Raw genomic sequence first — 18,117 nt, forward strand, 5'->3', positions numbered from 1 at the left:
GGATGGGAACCAATGTCAAGATCAACATAAGGCGTGGTGGTGCATTAGAAGGCTGGTGGTGCACGTCTTTAATACCAGCACTTCAGGAAGGCAGAGGTAGGAGGATTGCTATGAGTTTGAGGCCACCCTGAGACTACATAGTGAATTCCAGGTCAGCCTGAGCAAGAGTAAAACCCTACCTTCAAAAACAAAAACAAAAAAAGTGCTGGCTACTTGTAATAATAGAACAATAAAACTTGGAAGAGGCAGTGCTATGTAAGTGACCTATGAGATCTGTGGTCCTAAGCTTTTGAGTGTATGCCTTTCTCAGCTCTCTTCTGGGGTCATTTGTTGCCATTCTCAGGACTGCTTTTCTCAATAAACTATATTTCTAATGTTTTACTATGTGTCTCTGCTACAATTCTTGTCTTGTAACCCAAGAACCTGGAACCTTCAGTGGGTCCCTCCCACCAGACCTGCACCTATAATACAACCCTCGGATGTCCTTCAACCTGGCCCACGGCTTGTGATCCTTGTACCCATCATCTAGAGCCAGGTCAGAAAGTGCCCTGACCTTGTGTATGTGGGGTGTGTGTGTGTGTGTGTGTGTGTGTGTGCGCGCGCGCCAGAATAGGCAGTTAGATTAATTAGGCAGGATCAGGACGGCCCTTAAAGGGAGAGGCCTTAGGATGCCACACCTATCTCAGATTGTCCCACCTGCACCAGTCCTGGGGTTTAGTGTTTATCCATCCCACCAATTAGATCCCTCTCAAGTGTGCACCCTGCCCAGGTAATGGGGATTTCTCTTCTAAATCCATGCAGAGTGGCTGGGATGCCCTGTGTAGGTGTGCCCCGGTGGGATGAGACACAATCCTATATCCCCCTGCATCCACGGGCCTCTGTTTTCCTCTGTCTTGAGCTGGCAGCCCCGTCTTTCCGATCTTTGGACGGGTAAGAGCTCTTTCCTTTTACTATCTTCACTTTTGGCCCTTGTGGAAAGCACACTTTATTTTTAAAATTCCATATGATGGAGAATGGAATTTCAAAGGGGAAAGAGTGGAGGTGGGGAGGGAGGGAATTACCATGGGATTTTTTTTTATAATCATGGAAAATGTTAATAAAAATTTAAAAAAAGATTAATTAATAAAACACGGTCTCTTAGTAGAAAAATAAAATTCCCTCTCACATTTTTTCTAAGATCTGTGTCTAAACACATGGGCCTCTGAGCTCCACCTGGTGTACTTCTCCCCATTCCATCTCCCCTTACCTCCCAGCCTTCTCCTTTCTGCACTCCTTTGTGAAATCCAAATAAAATGTATTTTAAAAATCATTCTCTTGAATCTGGAATTGCCAAGTCTTTGGTTAGTTTGCAGATCTGAAATCAGGGCTTGGGGTTCCAGGAAGCACCCCAGAGCCCCAGTTTCCATGTTACAACCTGAGGAGAGGGCACCAGGCCCATGGAAGGTGCTGTGAGCAGGGACTGGTTGTGTACACTGGGTGAAAACCTGGGCCAGAAGCCTTATTTGCTGTAAGTTACTGCATCCTCGCTGGCTGGGTGGGAATGGTGGCAGTAGCTCCCTTACGAGACAAGTTTGAGGGACTTGGGGAGTGTAGTGGTTTGAATGGATGACCCCTAATATATTCAGGAGCTTATGCACAATGCCTGCCTTCTGCCTGGGTTCCTGAGTGTGCTTGCTTATGGTGTTGGTGATGGTTTTTCTCTGCCTGGACCTGTGAAAGTGGGCCAACTTCTGCCATTATGGAACTTCCCCTGGATCTGTAAGCTTCAACTAAATCCTTTCTTTCTCCCATAAACTGTGTCTGGTCTGGAGATTCTTCCCGGTGACCTGAAGCTGCCTGCTATAGGGAAGAAGCACCAGCAGTCAGACTAGCCAGTCACCCTAGGATGGGCAGTGCTGATTGGTGACATGATCCTGTCTGAGTGCTGCACTGCAAGGTATGAATACTCTGAACCAGTGACTACTGGGTGGCTTCTCATCACAAAGTTCAGGGGTGGTAAGGGAAGGCCTTCTTACTGTACCCTAGTGCCTTATATGAGTTTCACTGGGCTCTGCTAAGTAAAAGCCCTCCACCTGGGACTGTGTGTCCCTCTGCATATGAGGCTGACACTGTCCAGCTCCCTTGGGTTCCTCAGGGATGAAACGGGCTGCTGAGCTGGGTGGTGACTAGCCCTGACCTTCAGCAGCAGTTGATGCATCCAGACCACTCAAGCCACAGGCAAAGGCTAGAGACCAAGAGCAGCTGAGGTGCTGACTGATGAAGAAATAGGGATGACAGGATGAAGAGAGAAACCACAATACCAACCATGGGATTTTATCCAATGTATATGTATTTGTACACACTAACCAGTGACCATCTGTAACTCCCACACTGCCCAGGGTTTTCTTTTTCCTCACTACCTATTTAAGGACCATAGGTAGTGATTACTTTTCTAGGACTCCAAGGCCATAGGATGTCTAGGAGAGGCTGGCTGAACTGTAAGAGCAATTGACACTCCCATGCACTGTATGATGGTATGATGGTGGCTGTGTGATGGTAGGTCAGGCACAGAGTTGATACAAATCAAGTCAAGAGGGAGGTGAGCCTCCCTGTCCCCCTCCTTCTCTTGCATGGGGTAGCAGCTGCAAGCTTGGAAACGGTAGGTCCTCTCTTGCCCGCAGATCTCATTTTCGGTTCTAAGAAGGGGCCAGGGAGAGGCCTAGGGAACAGGGGAAGTGCTGCCATCGGCTCTGGGTGTTCTCTTAGGATAGGCAACTAGGATCCGGAGGTATGACTCACCATCTCGTGTTCTAGGCTCTCCAGCTTCTTATCTTCCTACATGTATTTCTCTGTCTAAAACTCCGGTTTATATCTGGCCATAGCCTGATGCATAAATTAAACTGATTAGGGGGAAGAGGAGGACGGTCTGCCTCACACAGCGATCTCAGTCCCCGTCTCCGTGGATTCTCCTGCAGTACCATTAAGAGTTAGAACAAGACCATGCCAGCTGCATTCGGGAAGCCGAGGCCTGACGGAGAAAAGCGATTGCTCAACATGGGTGAAGGAGGGAAGGACCACCTCCTGGCAGTGCACGACCCTCGCAAAGGCTACAGGCCTACGATGCGCCGCTTGCAGGACTGAGAACTGAGGCTGAACCGAGCCGGCTTACTCCGGGTCAGCTGGATCCCGGGGCGAGTGGGTCTGGGCCTGGAGGGTCTGCTCATACTTCTGCAACTGAGACCAAAAGCCCGGGTTGGGCTCGGCGACCGGACGGGCAGTCTTCACCATCTGTAAACGAGGAAACCGTGAAGGAGCACAGCGGACCGGGAACCAACAGGCAGCTCAGAGCCCCGCCCCCAAGGCTAGAGCCCGCCTCCAGAAGTGCGTCTCCCAGACGACCGCCCGCGAAGGGGGGCGCCCGGCCGAGGCCCCGTCCCGCGACCCCGCCTCCGGAAGGCCCGCCCCCGGGCTGGGCTGGCCCGGAAGCCCCCACCTGGAACGCGCGCTCCAGGCTGCAGCCGGCGTGCCGCATGAGGTAGGCGGTGCAGACGGCCGCCGAGCGGCTGCGGCCGTTCTTGCAGTACACCAGGCAGGCACCGCCGGCGCGCACCGCGGCCTCCATGGCCGCGCAGGTGGGCTCCAGGTGCGCCAGCAGGTCCTCGGCCGGGTCGTCGAGCACGGGCACGCGCAGCTCGGCCACGCCGGGTGCGCACGGCCCGGGCTGCTGGCGGGAGACGTTAACGCACAGCGTGACGCCCGCCCGGGCGAGCAGCTCCGTAGCGCGTGCGGCGCGCGCGGTCCCGATAAAGAGCGCGGGAGCGACGTGCGCGAAGGGCGGCGGCGCGGACCCGGGGCCCTCCCTGCCCTGTGGCTGTTCCGGGGCGCATGGTCGCCCCCGCCTAGGAGTGTCCTCAGGGTCCCGTGAGCCGTCCGGTCTTTGCTTCTCCAGCTTGCTGGGGTGACCGCGCTGGCCTGCGGTCTGTGGGCGTGGCCTGTTGCTAGCGTGTGATTGGCACTGGCTGGATTGGCTGCAGCCGGTGGGACGGTGCCAACCCTAGCGCCTTTGGACTGCCTGGGGGTACCAGGGGTCAAGGGCTGTCCCTGTAGCTGAGCTAGCACGCCCCTGATGTCCACTGTTAACTTTTTTTTTGGTTTTTCGAGATAGGATCTCAGTCTAGCCCAGGGTGACCTGGAATTCACTCTGTAGTCTCAGGCTGGCCTCGAACTCACGGCAATCCTACTACCTCTGCTTCCCAAGTGCTGGGGTTAAAGGCATGCGCCACCACGCCTGGTTTCCCCAGTCTTAAATAACCTGACAAAAGGTGCCTGCTTTTCATTTCTCCCTTCCTACTACCAAGCCTTGACCGCAGCCTGGCCTTCCTCTTGTGCTTAAACGCTTCAATCGCCACAGCCAGGTTTGCCTGGGCTGACTGCCCAGTTCAGAGAGGCATTACCAGCATCCATTTTCTCACTCCACCCGAAGAAAGGAGCTGGCGCTCAGGAGCAAGGAAGAAATATGTCTAGGTCAGGAACCTCTCACCTTAAAGGGAGTAAATTTACCCTTGAACAAAATATTAGTAATCATGGTGTAGGAACACCCATATCCGATTGCTCTGTAAGTTCCAGCTCTCCGATCTGGAAGTTCTGATCAGTCTGTGGACTCACAGGCGTGGCTTCAGTTCACAAATGTATGACCCTTTTCTCCAGTTTGTGGTAGCCATTCAGTTAGGTGGAGGAAGAAACGTCAACCCTATCTTGTTGGGGGGTGGTGTTTCTGATTGTTCCCACGGCCTGAGGATGTAGTGCACCGGTTCTAGGGGCGGGGCGCTTGAGAGATTTGCAGAGGTGGGCACTGTACAGCCAGCTCTGGAAATGGCGGAGGCTGGGGGGGAGGGGACGGCGGGCCTATGTTGGGGGAGGGGGCCAGTGTGGCCAAGTTCAGGGATTGGTGGAAAGTAGGAGATGGGCGGGGCCAATGCAGTTTGGCTCAGGGATTGGGGAAAGCTAGAAGGGGGCGTGGGCGTCTGTCTCCAGGGAAACCGGACACACTAGTTGGATCCTAGCTGCTGGGTGCGCACTTTGGAAATCGCCTTGTGGTCTTCTGGTCAGGAGGCACGGGCTTCCTGGGGCCGTGGTCGCCCTCGCGTTGGGACTGCTCTTGGAAGGACAGGGTCCCCTTGGGCCTTAGAGGGCTCCGAAGGGGGTCCTTGAGGTCGACTGCACTGATGGGAATGTGGGGTGCTGTGGTGGGTCTGGTTCACCTGAGGGGTGTGGGGCTGTGGCGGGTTTCCCAGGTTCTGATTGTCTTGAGTCCTGAGGGAGAATTATGGCCCCAGGTTTGATTTTAGGTTCGAAGAGGAGAGACATGGAAGGTGGTCATTTCCCTGTCACCGTGGACTATGAAGCCGCGGAGAGGTACAGCTCAAGAGGCCTGCTGGAGGAGCAGAGTGGCCATTCCCTTGCTACCGAGAGCTGGGAGTCTAGCTATGCCTTCTTCACCAGAAGGTGCTGCAGGGGGATCCTCCAGCAGGGGCGTGCAACACCCGCTGGGCCAGCATCAGCTGGGATTCACTATTGGGGCAGGCCTTAAAAGTTGCTGAAAGTATTTTTACCCTCCCAAACTATCAACACTATCAGCAACCCCTGAGGAAAACGAGGATAGGTAATGGGGTGCAGTAATCCCATGCTTGATTTTTTTTGCAAGAGAGAGAATGGGCACAGCAGGGCCTGTCAGACTCCAGGCGCATGAGCTCCCTGTGCACATGCGCAACATTGCATGCTTGTGTCACTTGGTGTCTTTGTGGGACTTGGAGATTTGAACTCATGTTCTTAGGCACACCAGGGCTTTTAGCCACTATAAACAAACTCCGGATGCATGCACTACCTTGTACATCTGGCTTATGTGGGTACTGGGGGATTGAACCTGAGTCCTTAGGCTTCCCAGGCCTTAACTGTTTAGCCATCAGTACAGCTCCCATGCTGGATCTTGTGGATGCCTTCCAGCCTTTGCCATCCCTTTTCCCTCCTAGAGATGGAACAGGCTTCTTATATCCCATTATCAGCACACCTCTTCCTGCTCCTGCAGGGACTGTTTGGGGCAGAGCCTTACATGTAGTTAAATGCTCACCATTTCAGCCATTGTGCACATCCTACCAAGGGAATGTTTGTGTACCTCAAAATTTATGTTGAAACGCTAACCCTGATGTGATTGGGAGCTGATTTAGATGAAGTCATGAAGGTAGGAATCCCATGATGGGATTCTTCTTTTAAAACAATACATTTATTTGAGAGAATGAGCATGTGAGGGCCTCCAGTGCTGTAAATGAACTCCAGATGCATGTGCCACCTTGTGCATCTAGTGTCATGTGGATACTGGGGACTTGAACCTGGGTTCTTTGTCTTTGTAGGCAAGTGCCTTAGCCATTAAGCAATCTGTCCAGCCCAGGATTAGAGTTCTTATAACAAGAGGAAGAGGGACCATAGCCTTGCCTCTTTTTCACCACCCTCTCTCAGTCACCTATGCTCACAGCTAGGAACCAACAAAGGAGCCCCTGCCTGGATACCTGAGCCTGGGACATTCAGTTCCTAAAACGTAGGGCCCCAGCTGACTCACCCAGTCCATTTTACAGATGAGGAAACAGTTATAAGGAGTCTCAGGATTGTTTAGCCAAGCAGCTGGCTGTGGCAGAGCCAGGTGGCTGGGCTCTCTATGTGCCAGCAGGCCATTTCTGATGACCCTTATAGCTGACTGGTTGCACTGATTTTCTTGGTCTCAAACTTATTTCCATACTTTTCAGGAAAAAAAAAATCCATCTCTCTTATCCCCCAATATTTGATACTATTTCTAACTGTTAGGCAAGTGACTCCTGTCCTTGTAGGAAATGCAGAAATCTATGTGTGTTACTTTGCTAGGACTACCGTAACAAAGCACCACAGACTAGGTGTATTTATTACCTCACACTTCTAGAAGCTGGAACCCCAATATCAAGTGACAGGCTGAATTGTAACCTATCTCCTTGGCTTGTGTGTGGCCTCTTCCTCTTTCTGTCTGTTCATGTTCTGTCTGTTCATCTGTGCATTTCTCTGTATCGGAGTCAGTATTTCCTTATGAAGACATCAGTCATATTAGTTTAGGACCCATTCTAATGACCTCACTTTGATTATTTTTGTAAGGATCCTTTTCCAAATGAGCTACTTACTGGGTTTTAGGATTTCAACATAAAATGTACAATCCAATCCAAAATAGGTAGGCAACAGAACAACAACAATAAAGCAAACCACATCTGTACCCACAGTCTCACTGTGGTTGTATTTGGGGACTGTTCTTTCTATGTCCATCCACCTAGAACAATGTGCCAAATACAGATTTTGTGTTCTCAGCAGTGGAATCTCTTCATTGGGCACAGGCTGTACTTAATCCTCTGTGGCCCATGGCAGGAATTTCACAGCTGGCTGGTGGAGAGAAGGTCTGAGCAGTGCAAATCTTTATACTGCCAGCCTAGCTGCTAGTGGGACATTGGGACCGATCTTCAGAGAAGAACCATTACACATGGATCCCCAGAATGTTGGAAGTGAGGCAAAGGGATGTGTGATGAGCGCAGGGCTGGGACCCATGTTTAACGGATGACTCATTTCAAATCACAGGGCAGGAATGACGCTGTATGACCACACATTCTGCATCTGTCCATCTGTCAGTTTTCTGCCCTCAAGCTGCTCTCAGCCTTGTCTTGGGTCTACATGCATGAGTATCTGTTTTCTGCTCAGTCGGTTTAGGGCTGACACTGCTAGCTCAAGAAAGAGAGAGAACCCTTTTGTGGGCACATCTGTCTGGAAACAGCTGGAGGGGGCCACAGACCATGGGCTGGAGGGGCAGACTGGTCCTGCCTCAGGGCCAGGCACATTTATCCTTGTCAGTTTGCATCCTTCTTGTCCATTTCCTGTGTGCCTCTGGGCAATCACTGCACCCATGTGCCTCATTTTCCCTTTTGTGACAACAATATACACCTTGGGGTTCTCCAGAGGGTGAAATGAGGTGCTGAGTTATACTTAGTACATAGTCACTCTTCTTTGATCATTCCTTGATTCCCCTCCTTAAGCTCTGAGTCTTCCTAGGGACCCACCAGTGGACTCCACGGAGGAAGATGAAGAATCTGAGGGCACCCTAAAGGAGCAGGACCTGAAGGGATCCTACTTCCAGCTCACCCAAGGGGTACAGGAGTGGCAAGATGGCTGTGTCTACCGAGGGGAATTTGGGCTCAATATGAAGCTTGGCTATGGGGAGTTCTCTTGGCCCACAGGTGAGGTAGGTGGCTTTACCTGCTGCCCCACTTCCTCTGGGTGCTGGGAGTGGAGGCTTCCTCCTGAGAGCAGTGATGAGAGCCTTCCCACCCATCTGCAAGACCAAGTGCTCTAATGCCTTTTCTACAGGAGAGTGCCATACGAGGGTCTCTGAAGACTCCCTCTGCATGCTCAGGTTTCCTGTGATTCTCAGGATAAAGTTTGGGAAGCTATGACTCATGATCATTTCTTATTCCAGGAAAATGTCCTAAAACGGGGAATTGCTGGAACAACTTGTGTATTTGCACTATTGAAATTATACTGTTTTAAGATTAAACTGACCACAGAGGATATACTTAAAGACAAAATGAAATGAAAACATACCTAGCCCTTGTATCTGTTACTTCTTATTGCTGTGACCAAACACCTGGCCACACACACCTGAAAGAAGGAAGGATTTATTTTAGTTCACAGTTCAAAGGGATTGAGGCCATTATGGCAGGGAAGGGATGGCTGCAGGGTCATGAAAAAGCCCGTCACATTCAATTTGCAGTCAGGAAACAAAGAGATGAATCTTAGTGCTCCGCCAGCTTTTACCTTTTTATCCATTCCAGGGCCCAAATAGAAGGTAAAGTAGTCTTCCCACCTCAGTTAACCTAGTCAAGATAGTCTTCCACAGGCATGCTCATAGTCTCCTTTTCTGGGTGAATCTAGGTTCTCAAGTTGTGAACATAAACCATCACACCCTTTGACATTAAGCAAAGCTCAGGACCTCAGTGGAGACTTGATGGGGCTGCAACCGAATCAGTTTGTGTTCTCATGTCATTGGCATGAGACATGGCATAGTGCAGCAACTCAGTGTGGTAAAGTTGGGGCACATGCTATGTCTAGAGGCTTATCTCCCCAGTGGGGGAGGTAGGGAGTTCCTGTGATATGTCCCCATTACCTGTACCCAGGTAGGGGGCTTTATTCTAGAATATCTGAACATGATGTGGCTCATCTGAGACCCCAGGAGGCAGTACATGGGTGTGAATTGGTGTGTGTGTGTATGTATGTGTACGCCTGTGATAACCTGGTGCTGGCCCTTTCCTGTCAGGTGCTACAGCTGTGGTACATGGGGGTTTCATGGGCTTCTGGCCCTGTACCTCTGTTTCATTGTACTTCTGCCTGATCAAAGCCTTCCCCTGCACTTAGCCTCGCCCATTCAAGAAACAGTAGAAGGAACAGGAGTCTCTCAGCCCCAATTCCAAAGTCCTGTGAGCTCACGTCCACTTAGGAGTTGTGCCTCGTTGGGCAACAGAGTGTGGACCAGGGCAGGATGATGGTAGGCATGCTATAGCTGTCTGCCCCTTGTTGTTGGGGCATTTCAGAGCAGGAGTGTTATATGGTAGAGCCATGAGCATGGGAGGTATGCCTGCCCTGAGGAGAGCAGAGGTGGGGAAAAGAGCTGGTGTTCAGGATTGAGCCTGAGGAGAGAGAAGGTGTAGGGTGAGGAAGAGGGATAGGAGTCCTTGAAGACCCCAGAGTGGGAGCAGCTACAGGCAGGGCACCCAGCCAGTCTGGAAGCCCAGGAGCCATCAAGCAGGAGCTGGATGCCATGACAGTGATGATGCCCGTCTATCCATGGCTCCTGGTTCACAGGTCATGGCCCAAGTCCTCACCAGGGAAGGGAGAACAGCAGGTGAGTCAGGGAAGAGACTTCTGGGTCCACAGGGCACATCTTCATGTGGTGGGGGCAAGACTGACTTGCCATCTGGCAGCTCCAATGTGGGTACACAAGCTCCTGAAAGAAGAAATCTCCAGCTGGATACAGCTCCAGCTTATGGACCCATGTTGTGGCCTTACCCAAATCCTGATTGGAGCTGGACAAACTCATCTCTGTAGGAAGGAGGAGTTATGTCCCCAGGCCTTCCTGCTGGTGTTTCATCTTGGCTCTGCGAGAGCTCCTAGCCCAGCTTGTGAGGGTTAACTCCCATCCTTGGTAACCCTGAGGGATGAATGTCACTTTCTTTACCCCTCCTGTGGTCTTACAGGCTTTGACACACCCACCTGAAAGGCTTATTAAGGAGTCTGAAGTCAGCACTACCTTGTTCCCAACTGAGCTGAAAGTCTCCTCCCAGCAAACTACCTCTGGCCATCTTGACCTTTGTGACCTGATGTACAGCCCTCCTCATCCTCTGGGAAGGGAAGGACCAGATCTCTTGAGTGGGGAGAGTCCTGCCAACTCCAGGGTGGGCCCTGGCTCTGTCAGGGAGAAACAGACCCACATTTTCCTGAAGCATCAGATCCAGGCAGTTCTGAATACCCCACACTCCCCACTTAGGCAGAAGGCAGAGAGGTAAGCTCATGTTGCTCTGGGTTCTTTGACTGACTAATGCCAATCAGCTTGTTGGATAGAAGGAAGACCCTGTGGCCAGGCACCCCTGAAGCTTGTCACAGTCTTGTGATTCCCATTGAATGTCAGCCGTGTGTGGTAGCCAAATGGCAAGTACCTTTCATGTTTAGTGCTTGATGGCAACAACTTCTTTCAGATATGAGGGTCACTGACCTCTCCATTTCACAGGTCTACCGTGGGCAGTTTTACCGGGACCACTGCCATGGTATGGGCACCTACACATGGCCAGATGGCTCCAGCTTCACAGGGATGTTTTATCTCAGTCATCGAGAAGGTTATGGCACCATGTACATGAAGACAAGGCTGTTCCAAGTGAGTGCACTCAGGGCTCAGGTGCTGTGTGCTCATGTGAGGGGTAGGGCGCTATGTGTTCACATGAGGAGGCAGGACCTCCTTGTGTTCAGTGGATAATGGGGCTGCTGTGTTCCTATTAATTAATTTTTTTTGTTGTTGTTGTACTTGGATTGAACCCAGGGCCTTACACATGCCAGGCTAGCACTCTACTACTGAGCTATGTTCCCAGCCCCTTCTTACTTTTCATTTTGAGATAGGCTCGCACTAAGTTTTCTAATTTGCTCAGGAACACACTTATAGCCAGTGTTGGCTTAAACATGCTCTGCTCCTGCCTGAGTTTGCTGAGTAGCTGGTGTAGGCCTCCATCACCACACACGTTTTATTTATTTTTTTATTTTGGTTTTTTGAAGTAGGGTCTCACTCTAGCTCAGGCTGACCTGGAATGCACTCTGTAGTTTCAGGGTAGCCTTGAACTCACGGCAATCCTCCTACCTCTGCCTCCCGAGTGCTGGGATTAAAGGCGTGCACCACCATGCCTGGGTAACCACACACTTTTTAAAGTAACTTTATTTGACATTTGTGACTTTTTTTTTTTTTTTTTTTTTTGAGCTAGGGTCTCGCTCTAGCCCAGGCTGACCTGGAATTCACTATTCAGTCTCAGGTTGGCCTTGAACTCACATTGATCCTCCTATCTCTGTCTCCTGAGTGCTGGGATTAAAAGTGTGCACCACCACACCTGGCCAGGTGTGACTTTTTAAAATTTTTTGTTTATTTTTATTTGAGACACAAAGAAAGGGGAAGAGAGAGAGAATGAGAATGAGTGCACCAGGGCCTCTAGCCACTGCAAATGAACTCCAGACACCTGCAGCACCCTGTGCATTGGGCCTACATGGGACCTGGACAATTGAATCTGGATCCTTAGGGTCCGTAGGCAAGCACCTTAATCATTAAGCCATCTCTCCACCCCCTTTAAGAATTATTTATTTATTTATTTGAGACAGAGAGAAAGGGGAGAGAGTTTTAATAAATTTGAGGTGCTGCTGTATAGCTAATTATCAGGCTTTCTGTTTATTTATTTATTTGTGAGAGGGGCCACAGAGAGAGAACTTGAAGCACTGCAAACAAACTCAAGATGCATGTGCCACCATATGCATCCAATTGAACTTGGCTCCTTAGGCTTTGCATGCAAGCGTCTTAACCACTAAGCCATCTCTCCAGCTCAGTTTTCATTCTTTCTGAAGCCCACAGTATTCATCTTTGGCCAGAGCCCCTTCACTGTAGAGACCTCAGTTGCAGGAATCTTTTCCCCTGGGAAGAAGCGAACACAACTCTTTACCCTAAGTAGGGCTCAGATGGCAGACCAATGTACAATTACACCAGTATCAGTTCGATGAACCAGTGAGTTTACTAGGGGTCACTTAAAGAGCATGGAGAGGGATTATTTATAGAAACTCCCAAGGTAGCCACTTCGATGGGCTGTGTCAAGACTACGCTGAATTCTCCTCCCTCAGCCTCAGGATGATCATGAGAACCCCAGAGCACCTGCACCACCAAGAAGTCTCATTCCACCCTGCTGACAACTTCCCTGTGGCCACTACCAGAACCTCCTTGTTCCTGTCCAGGAGTGGGCTCCCTGCATGGGTTTTATTCCCGTGGATGCTCTTCCCTCCACCATGGGTGAAGGCTTGTGTACAGAGCATGGAGACTCCTGAGAGTGCCTAGCTGGAGCTGATTGTTCCTTGGCCTTCTACATACTGTCTCCCCTTTGAGGTCATGAGACCTCACGTGTTATTGTATGCAGCTGGCACAGGGCGCCTGACCTCTCAAGCAGAGGTGCAGTTATCCTCAACTTTTTGCTTGTGAATTGTCCCAGCTGCTTTTGATAAAGCTGGCAATAGTTACTCACTGCTTTGAATGTGGAGGTGTCTGGCCATACAACACCTCTAGAAGAGTTCTGTCCTTTTCTTATTCTCTGCCAGGACCGTAAGTTCCAGGCTCATCTGACTTCCTGTTCCAAATACTTATCAACTGTTCACGCATTAAACCTGGCCCCTTAAGTGGGGCATTGCACTTGAAGATCACAGTTGGACAACTCATTGCGATTGCATTCATTGATTATTACTTCTAGATTTTTTTTTTTCAGTAGAAAGATGAAGAAAATCCTTCTTGTGAGAAAAATACATCCTTGTTTTATAATGATATTCCTAGTTCCAATTTAAGAGTATAGGACTTTCAGTCAGTAATTATGGTCTTCATTTATATTTCCTTTCTCTTAGGCTTAAACATTTTGATTTATAGCCATTAGTGGAATTTCTTACTTGCTTTATGTTATAAATTTGCTGTTACCACTATGATTGCTGCACACCATCCAAGGTTTCTTTGCCCTTCTTTATGACGCAAGGGCTAACCAAAGGTTTATGTGCTTAAATCCCCGTACATTGATTCCTGTCTAGTTAACCCCAAGCCTGTACACAGAGCTGTTTACTTGCTTCATTTTGTTTTCTTAGAATTTTACTTGTTCACTTTTCCTTTAATTTCATTTTGTAATTATCTAAAAACAATTGCAAACTTCTACATTCAAAGCTGGAGAAAAGTCCTCTGCAGAGGAGCCCAGTGTGATCTTCCACCATTTGATTCCTCACTTGTTACAGGTCATTGTAGTTTGGGACTTATTTTGGCATTTGGGAAACATAGGCTACATATTGCTATTCTTCCTTGGGTGGTGGGCAAAGTACTGTACCCTCCCTACCCTGCCACACCCATGGTTTTCTTGTCCTCCTTGAGACAGGTCCTGCTTCTTACCTCTGGCTGGCCTTCTCCCCAGTGAATGGGCTTGCATGCCTCTCATTCTATATTAAAACTTTTTTAAACTTTATTTTATTATATTTGAGAGAGAGAGAGAATATGGGTGTGCCAGGGTCTTCAGCCACTGCAAATGAATTCCAGATGCATGCACCACCATGTGCATCTGGCTTACATGAGCCCTGGGGACTTGAACTTGGGTCCCTTGGCTTTGAAGGCAAGTGCCTTAACTGCTAAGCCATCTCTCTAGCCCTCTTTCTGCATTTTTGCTGGCAGTCTTGAGATGTACAATTGGTCTAAAAGTAACTGCATTTCAAAAATGAGTTGTGAAGTCAGTACAGCTATTACCATTATTTGCTACTCTAAATACAGTTGTGGGTCTGGAGAGATGGCTTAGTGGTTAAGGCATTTGCCTGAAAAGCTAAAGGACCCAGGTTCGATTCCCCAGACCCACATTAGTCAAATGCACAAGGGGGCGCATGTGTCTGGAGTTCATTTGCAGTGGCTGGAGGCCCTGGCATGCCCATTTTCTCACTCTTCCTCCCTCTTTCTTTGTCAAATAAATAAATAAAAATAAAACATTTAAAAATAAAGAAATAAACAAATACAGCTGTGGGGAATGTGGCTTTGATGTCATCTGGATTACCATCCTTGCGTTGATTCCTATGTGTAGAGCTGCTGAGTACCTTTGGACTCCGTGCACGCATGTGGCAGCTGATTTCCTCTTGCTGCCTCCTGCCTGATCATCCTTGTCTTGCTTGGCTCCCATTTTTCTCCATGGCTCACTTGCTCTTGCAGCTTCTACCTCAGTGACTTTCAAGTTTTTCAGATAAAGGTGCTGCTTACTTGTTGGGGCCCCCAGACTGGCGTACCTGGGGTACCTCACTGTGTGCTCTTCCCTTTCTCAACCATGATTAACTGTTTCTTGATCAAGACCCTTTTTTTGTTTGATTGTTTTTAATATTTTATTTTTTTATTTATTTGACAGAGAAAGAAAAAGAGAGAGAGAATGAGGATGGGCACACCAGGGCCTCCAGCCACTGCAGATGTACTCCAGATGTGTGTACCCCCTTGTGCATCTGGCTAACGTGGGTCCTGGGGAATCAAACCTGGGTCCTTTGGCTTTGCAGGCAAATGCCTTAACTGCTAAGCCATCCTTCCAGCCCCCCACCCTTTTTAAAATATTTTATTTTATATTTATTTGAAACAGAGAGAGAGAATAGGCACACCAGAGTCTGTACCCACTGCAAATGAACTCCAGATACATGTGCCCCTTGTGCATCTGGCTTATGTGAGACCTGGAGAATCGGACCTGGGTTCTTAGGCTTCATAGGCATGCACCTTAACTGCTAGGCCATCTCTCCAGCCCCTTGTTTTTTTAAAGTTTTATTTTTATTTATTTGTTTGAGAGTGACAAACAGAGGGAGAAAGAGGCAGAGAGATAGACAGAATGGGCACACAAGGGCCTCCAGGCACTGTAAACAAACTCCAGACGTGTGTGCCCCCTTGTGCATCTGACAAACATAGCTCCTTGGGAATCAAGCCTCAAACTGGGATCCTTAGGCTTCACAGGCAAGTGCTTAACCACTAAGCCATCTCTCCAGCCCCCCTTGTTTTTCTTTTTTAAGGTAGGGATTACTCTAGTCTAGGATGACTTGGAATTCACTATGTAGTCTTGGGCTGGTCTTGAACTCACAGCAACCCTATGCCTCTCTAATACTGGGATTAAAGGCATGCACCACCATGCCTTGCCTATCCATCCATCTGTCCTTACTTCCTTCCTTTCTTTTTTAAAAGGATTTTTTTTAAATTTTTATTTATTTATTTATTTGAGAGCGACAGACACAGAGAGAAAGACAGGTAGAGGGAGAGAGAGAGAATGGGCGCGCCAGGGCTTCCAGCCTCTGCAAACGAACTCCAGACGCGTGCGCCCCCTTGTGCATCTGGCTAACGTGGGACCTGGGGAACCGAGCCTCGAACCGGGGTCCTTAGGCTTCACAGGCAAGCGCTTAACCGCTACGCCATCTCTCCAGCCCTTTAAAAGGATTTTAAAAAATATTTAATTCATTAATTTATTTGAGAGAGAAAGGAAGAGGCAAATAAGAGAGAGAGAGATTGGGTATGCCAAGGCCTTCAGCCACTGCAAATGAATTCCAGATGCATGTGCCACCTTATGCATCTGGCTTATGTGGGTCCTGGAGAATTGAACCTGGGTCCTTAGACTTTGCAGGCAAACACCTTAACTGCTAAGCCATCCCTTCAGCCCACCTAAAAAACTTTCTGAGAGAGGGAGATGGAGGGAAAGAGTGAAGGAGGGAGGGAACCCATGGAGGCATATGGAAAGGCCTAGAAATTGTGCTTACTGCTGGAACCACAGGCAACAAAGACTTGTTCCTCTCCTCCTCCTTCCTGTCTTTTGCCTTATTATGCTGCCTGCTTTCTTTTCCTGTTCCTTCTCTCCTTGGTTCATACCCACCAAGGTCTGTCTGACAGGCTATCTGCACCTCCACTTACCCCTGCTGTTTTGGCCTGTTGGGGCACTTGGCTGGCCCCACAGTGTTAGTGCAACCAAACCAGTGGGCCTTTCTCTTGGTGTGTACAAAGCCAATGAGCACAGCCAGGAGGTAAGAGTGGAGAGAGGTTTGTCTGCAGCAAGTTAGAAGATGTTGGAGCTGTGGCGATCATTCTCAAGGCCACAACTCCCTGAGCAAAGTAAGCAAGGGGCTTTATTAGAGAGACTGGCTCCATAGCAAGACTCTTCCCTTGTGGAGGTGGTCATATTCTCAAATATACTCAGTTCCAGATCATTAAGAAAAAAACAAAACAAAACACAGATACAGGCACTTCTGGGAGAAAAGTTTAGTCACAGTGAACAAAGCTCATTCTATGTCACCTACAAAGAGTGAGTCAGAGGGACACAGTGAATTGGGCTGATTCCTAGCAAGTTCTCTGAAGGACATTATATGAAATAAACAAATGAAATAACTTTGAGGATGCACTGAGAGTCATTTTGTAGGGATAGCAGCCCCCCATAAATGTGGATGCTTGCTCAAAAAGATGCCTGCTTTGCAGCTAACAGTAGGGCTATGGGAGGCTCCTGGAAATGGAGCCACAGTGTATTTCTACCTTACCTTCGCCTTGAACTCCCTGGACCTGAGAGAAAGAGAGGCTGCCTCAGCTCCTGCATGTTCTCTGTCTCCACGCCTCTGTTCTCTATACATGTGTCTGCAGTCCTGTTAGAGAGACCTGCCTGGCTCAGTTCTAGTGCCTGTACAACTGCACTTCAGTGTGTTTGGGTAAACGAGTGCATTTCTTAGGAACACACTGTCTTGCGTTGGCAGCCCAGTGAGCATCTCCCCTGGCCTGTGGTCTCCCTTGCAGGGGCTGTATAAAGCAGGCGAGCGGTTTGGACCGGGCATTGAGACCTACCCTGATGGCAGCCAGGATGTCGGCCTGTGGTTCCGCCAACACCTCATTAAACTGGGAACAGAGACTCCCAACAGCTTCTCCCTCGTCAACTACCCAGAATTCTCAGCCTTCCTCACACACTCCCGGGAAAGAATCAGTCTTTCAGATGAGGAAAATGTGCAGTGGGGTCCACCCGAGGGGCAGGACCCCTTCTTCTATGAGTACAAGCGGTTTCTCCTGCATGACGACCTAACGCTACCTCCAGACATGTACATCTACTCAACCGACAACACCCACCTTCCCATGACGGGCTCCCTCCGCAGAGAGCTGGATGCCCGCATCTTTGTTAATGACATCCCTCCATTCGTCGATGATGGAGATCCCTGGTTTATAACAAACGAGACTCCTTTACTGGTCAAAATTCAGAAACACACATACAAGTTCAGGTGATCAGTTAGTCTTTCTCTTCCCTCCTGTGCTCATGGGACAGGGATCCCCTCTGGGGGGGGGGATCCTGAGGTCCTCTGTGCTGGGATGCTACTCAGGGCCCAAGTACCTCTCAGTGCTGCTTAGCAGGTGAGCAAAAGCATGCAGCTCTTGCTTCAGTGACTCAAACAAAGCCATGTGTTCTTGACTGAAAGGGTGTTGTGTACACAGGAGGCTTCCGAGTTGTGTGGCGAATGGGCCATGGGAAGCAAATGAATAGAGGGTGGGATGTGGGGGCTTGGTGCTGAGTAGTGACATGTGTATGACAGCCTTTTCCTCACCCTGGGGCCCTGCTATGAGAACATGCTGCCCAGCAGACAGGAAGTAACCCAGAGGAATCAGAGACACACAGGGCTCACTGACAGCCAGCACATTCTTGCTGGGGCAGACAGCCTCAGCACCTTTACCTCTAGGTGATGTGTTTCCATCACTGGGTGCTACCTCCTGGTTGCGACTGGTTGGTAGTGCAGCCACCA

The 18,117-nt window shown here is 49.4% G+C and overlaps 2 protein-coding genes across 12 annotated transcripts in view; one reads left to right on the plus strand and one right to left on the minus strand.

Moving 5' to 3' along the window:
- Positions 1-2,311: 2,311 nt before the first annotated feature.
- On the minus strand, positions 2,312-4,564 carry Dusp28 (dual specificity phosphatase 28). The gene is made up of 3 exons (XM_045147348.1): positions 4,520-4,564; positions 3,473-3,958; positions 2,312-3,267 (listed from the first exon to the last, which is right to left on the minus strand). Exons 1-3 carry the CDS (start codon positions 4,562-4,564, stop codon positions 3,145-3,147), a joined length of 654 nt encoding a protein of 217 aa, XP_045003283.1. The 3' UTR covers positions 2,312-3,144.
- Positions 3,448-18,117, plus strand: part of Ankmy1 (ankyrin repeat and MYND domain containing 1) — a 53,763-nt gene continuing 39,093 nt past the window's right edge. For 5 of the 11 annotated variants that reach the window (XM_045146877.1, XM_045146874.1, XM_045146882.1 and 2 more), the window contains exons 1-5: positions 5,051-5,225; positions 5,316-5,484; positions 8,092-8,281; positions 10,820-10,963; positions 17,129-17,601. In XM_045146877.1, coding sequence (XP_045002812.1) covers positions 5,345-5,484; positions 8,092-8,281; positions 10,820-10,963; positions 17,129-17,601 — 947 coding nt within the window. In that variant the 5' untranslated portion in view covers positions 5,051-5,225; positions 5,316-5,344. Of the gene's footprint in view, positions 3,515-5,050; positions 5,226-5,315; positions 5,485-8,091; positions 8,282-10,819; positions 10,964-17,128; positions 17,602-18,117 lie in introns of those variants that run through there. The other 6 variants (XM_045146876.1, XM_045146880.1, XM_045146878.1 and 3 more) reach the window with 6 other exon arrangements.

This window comes from Jaculus jaculus, chromosome 4 (genome assembly GCF_020740685.1).
Source record: "Jaculus jaculus isolate mJacJac1 chromosome 4, mJacJac1.mat.Y.cur, whole genome shotgun sequence".
Lineage (NCBI taxonomy): Eukaryota > Metazoa > Chordata > Mammalia > Rodentia > Dipodidae > Jaculus > Jaculus jaculus.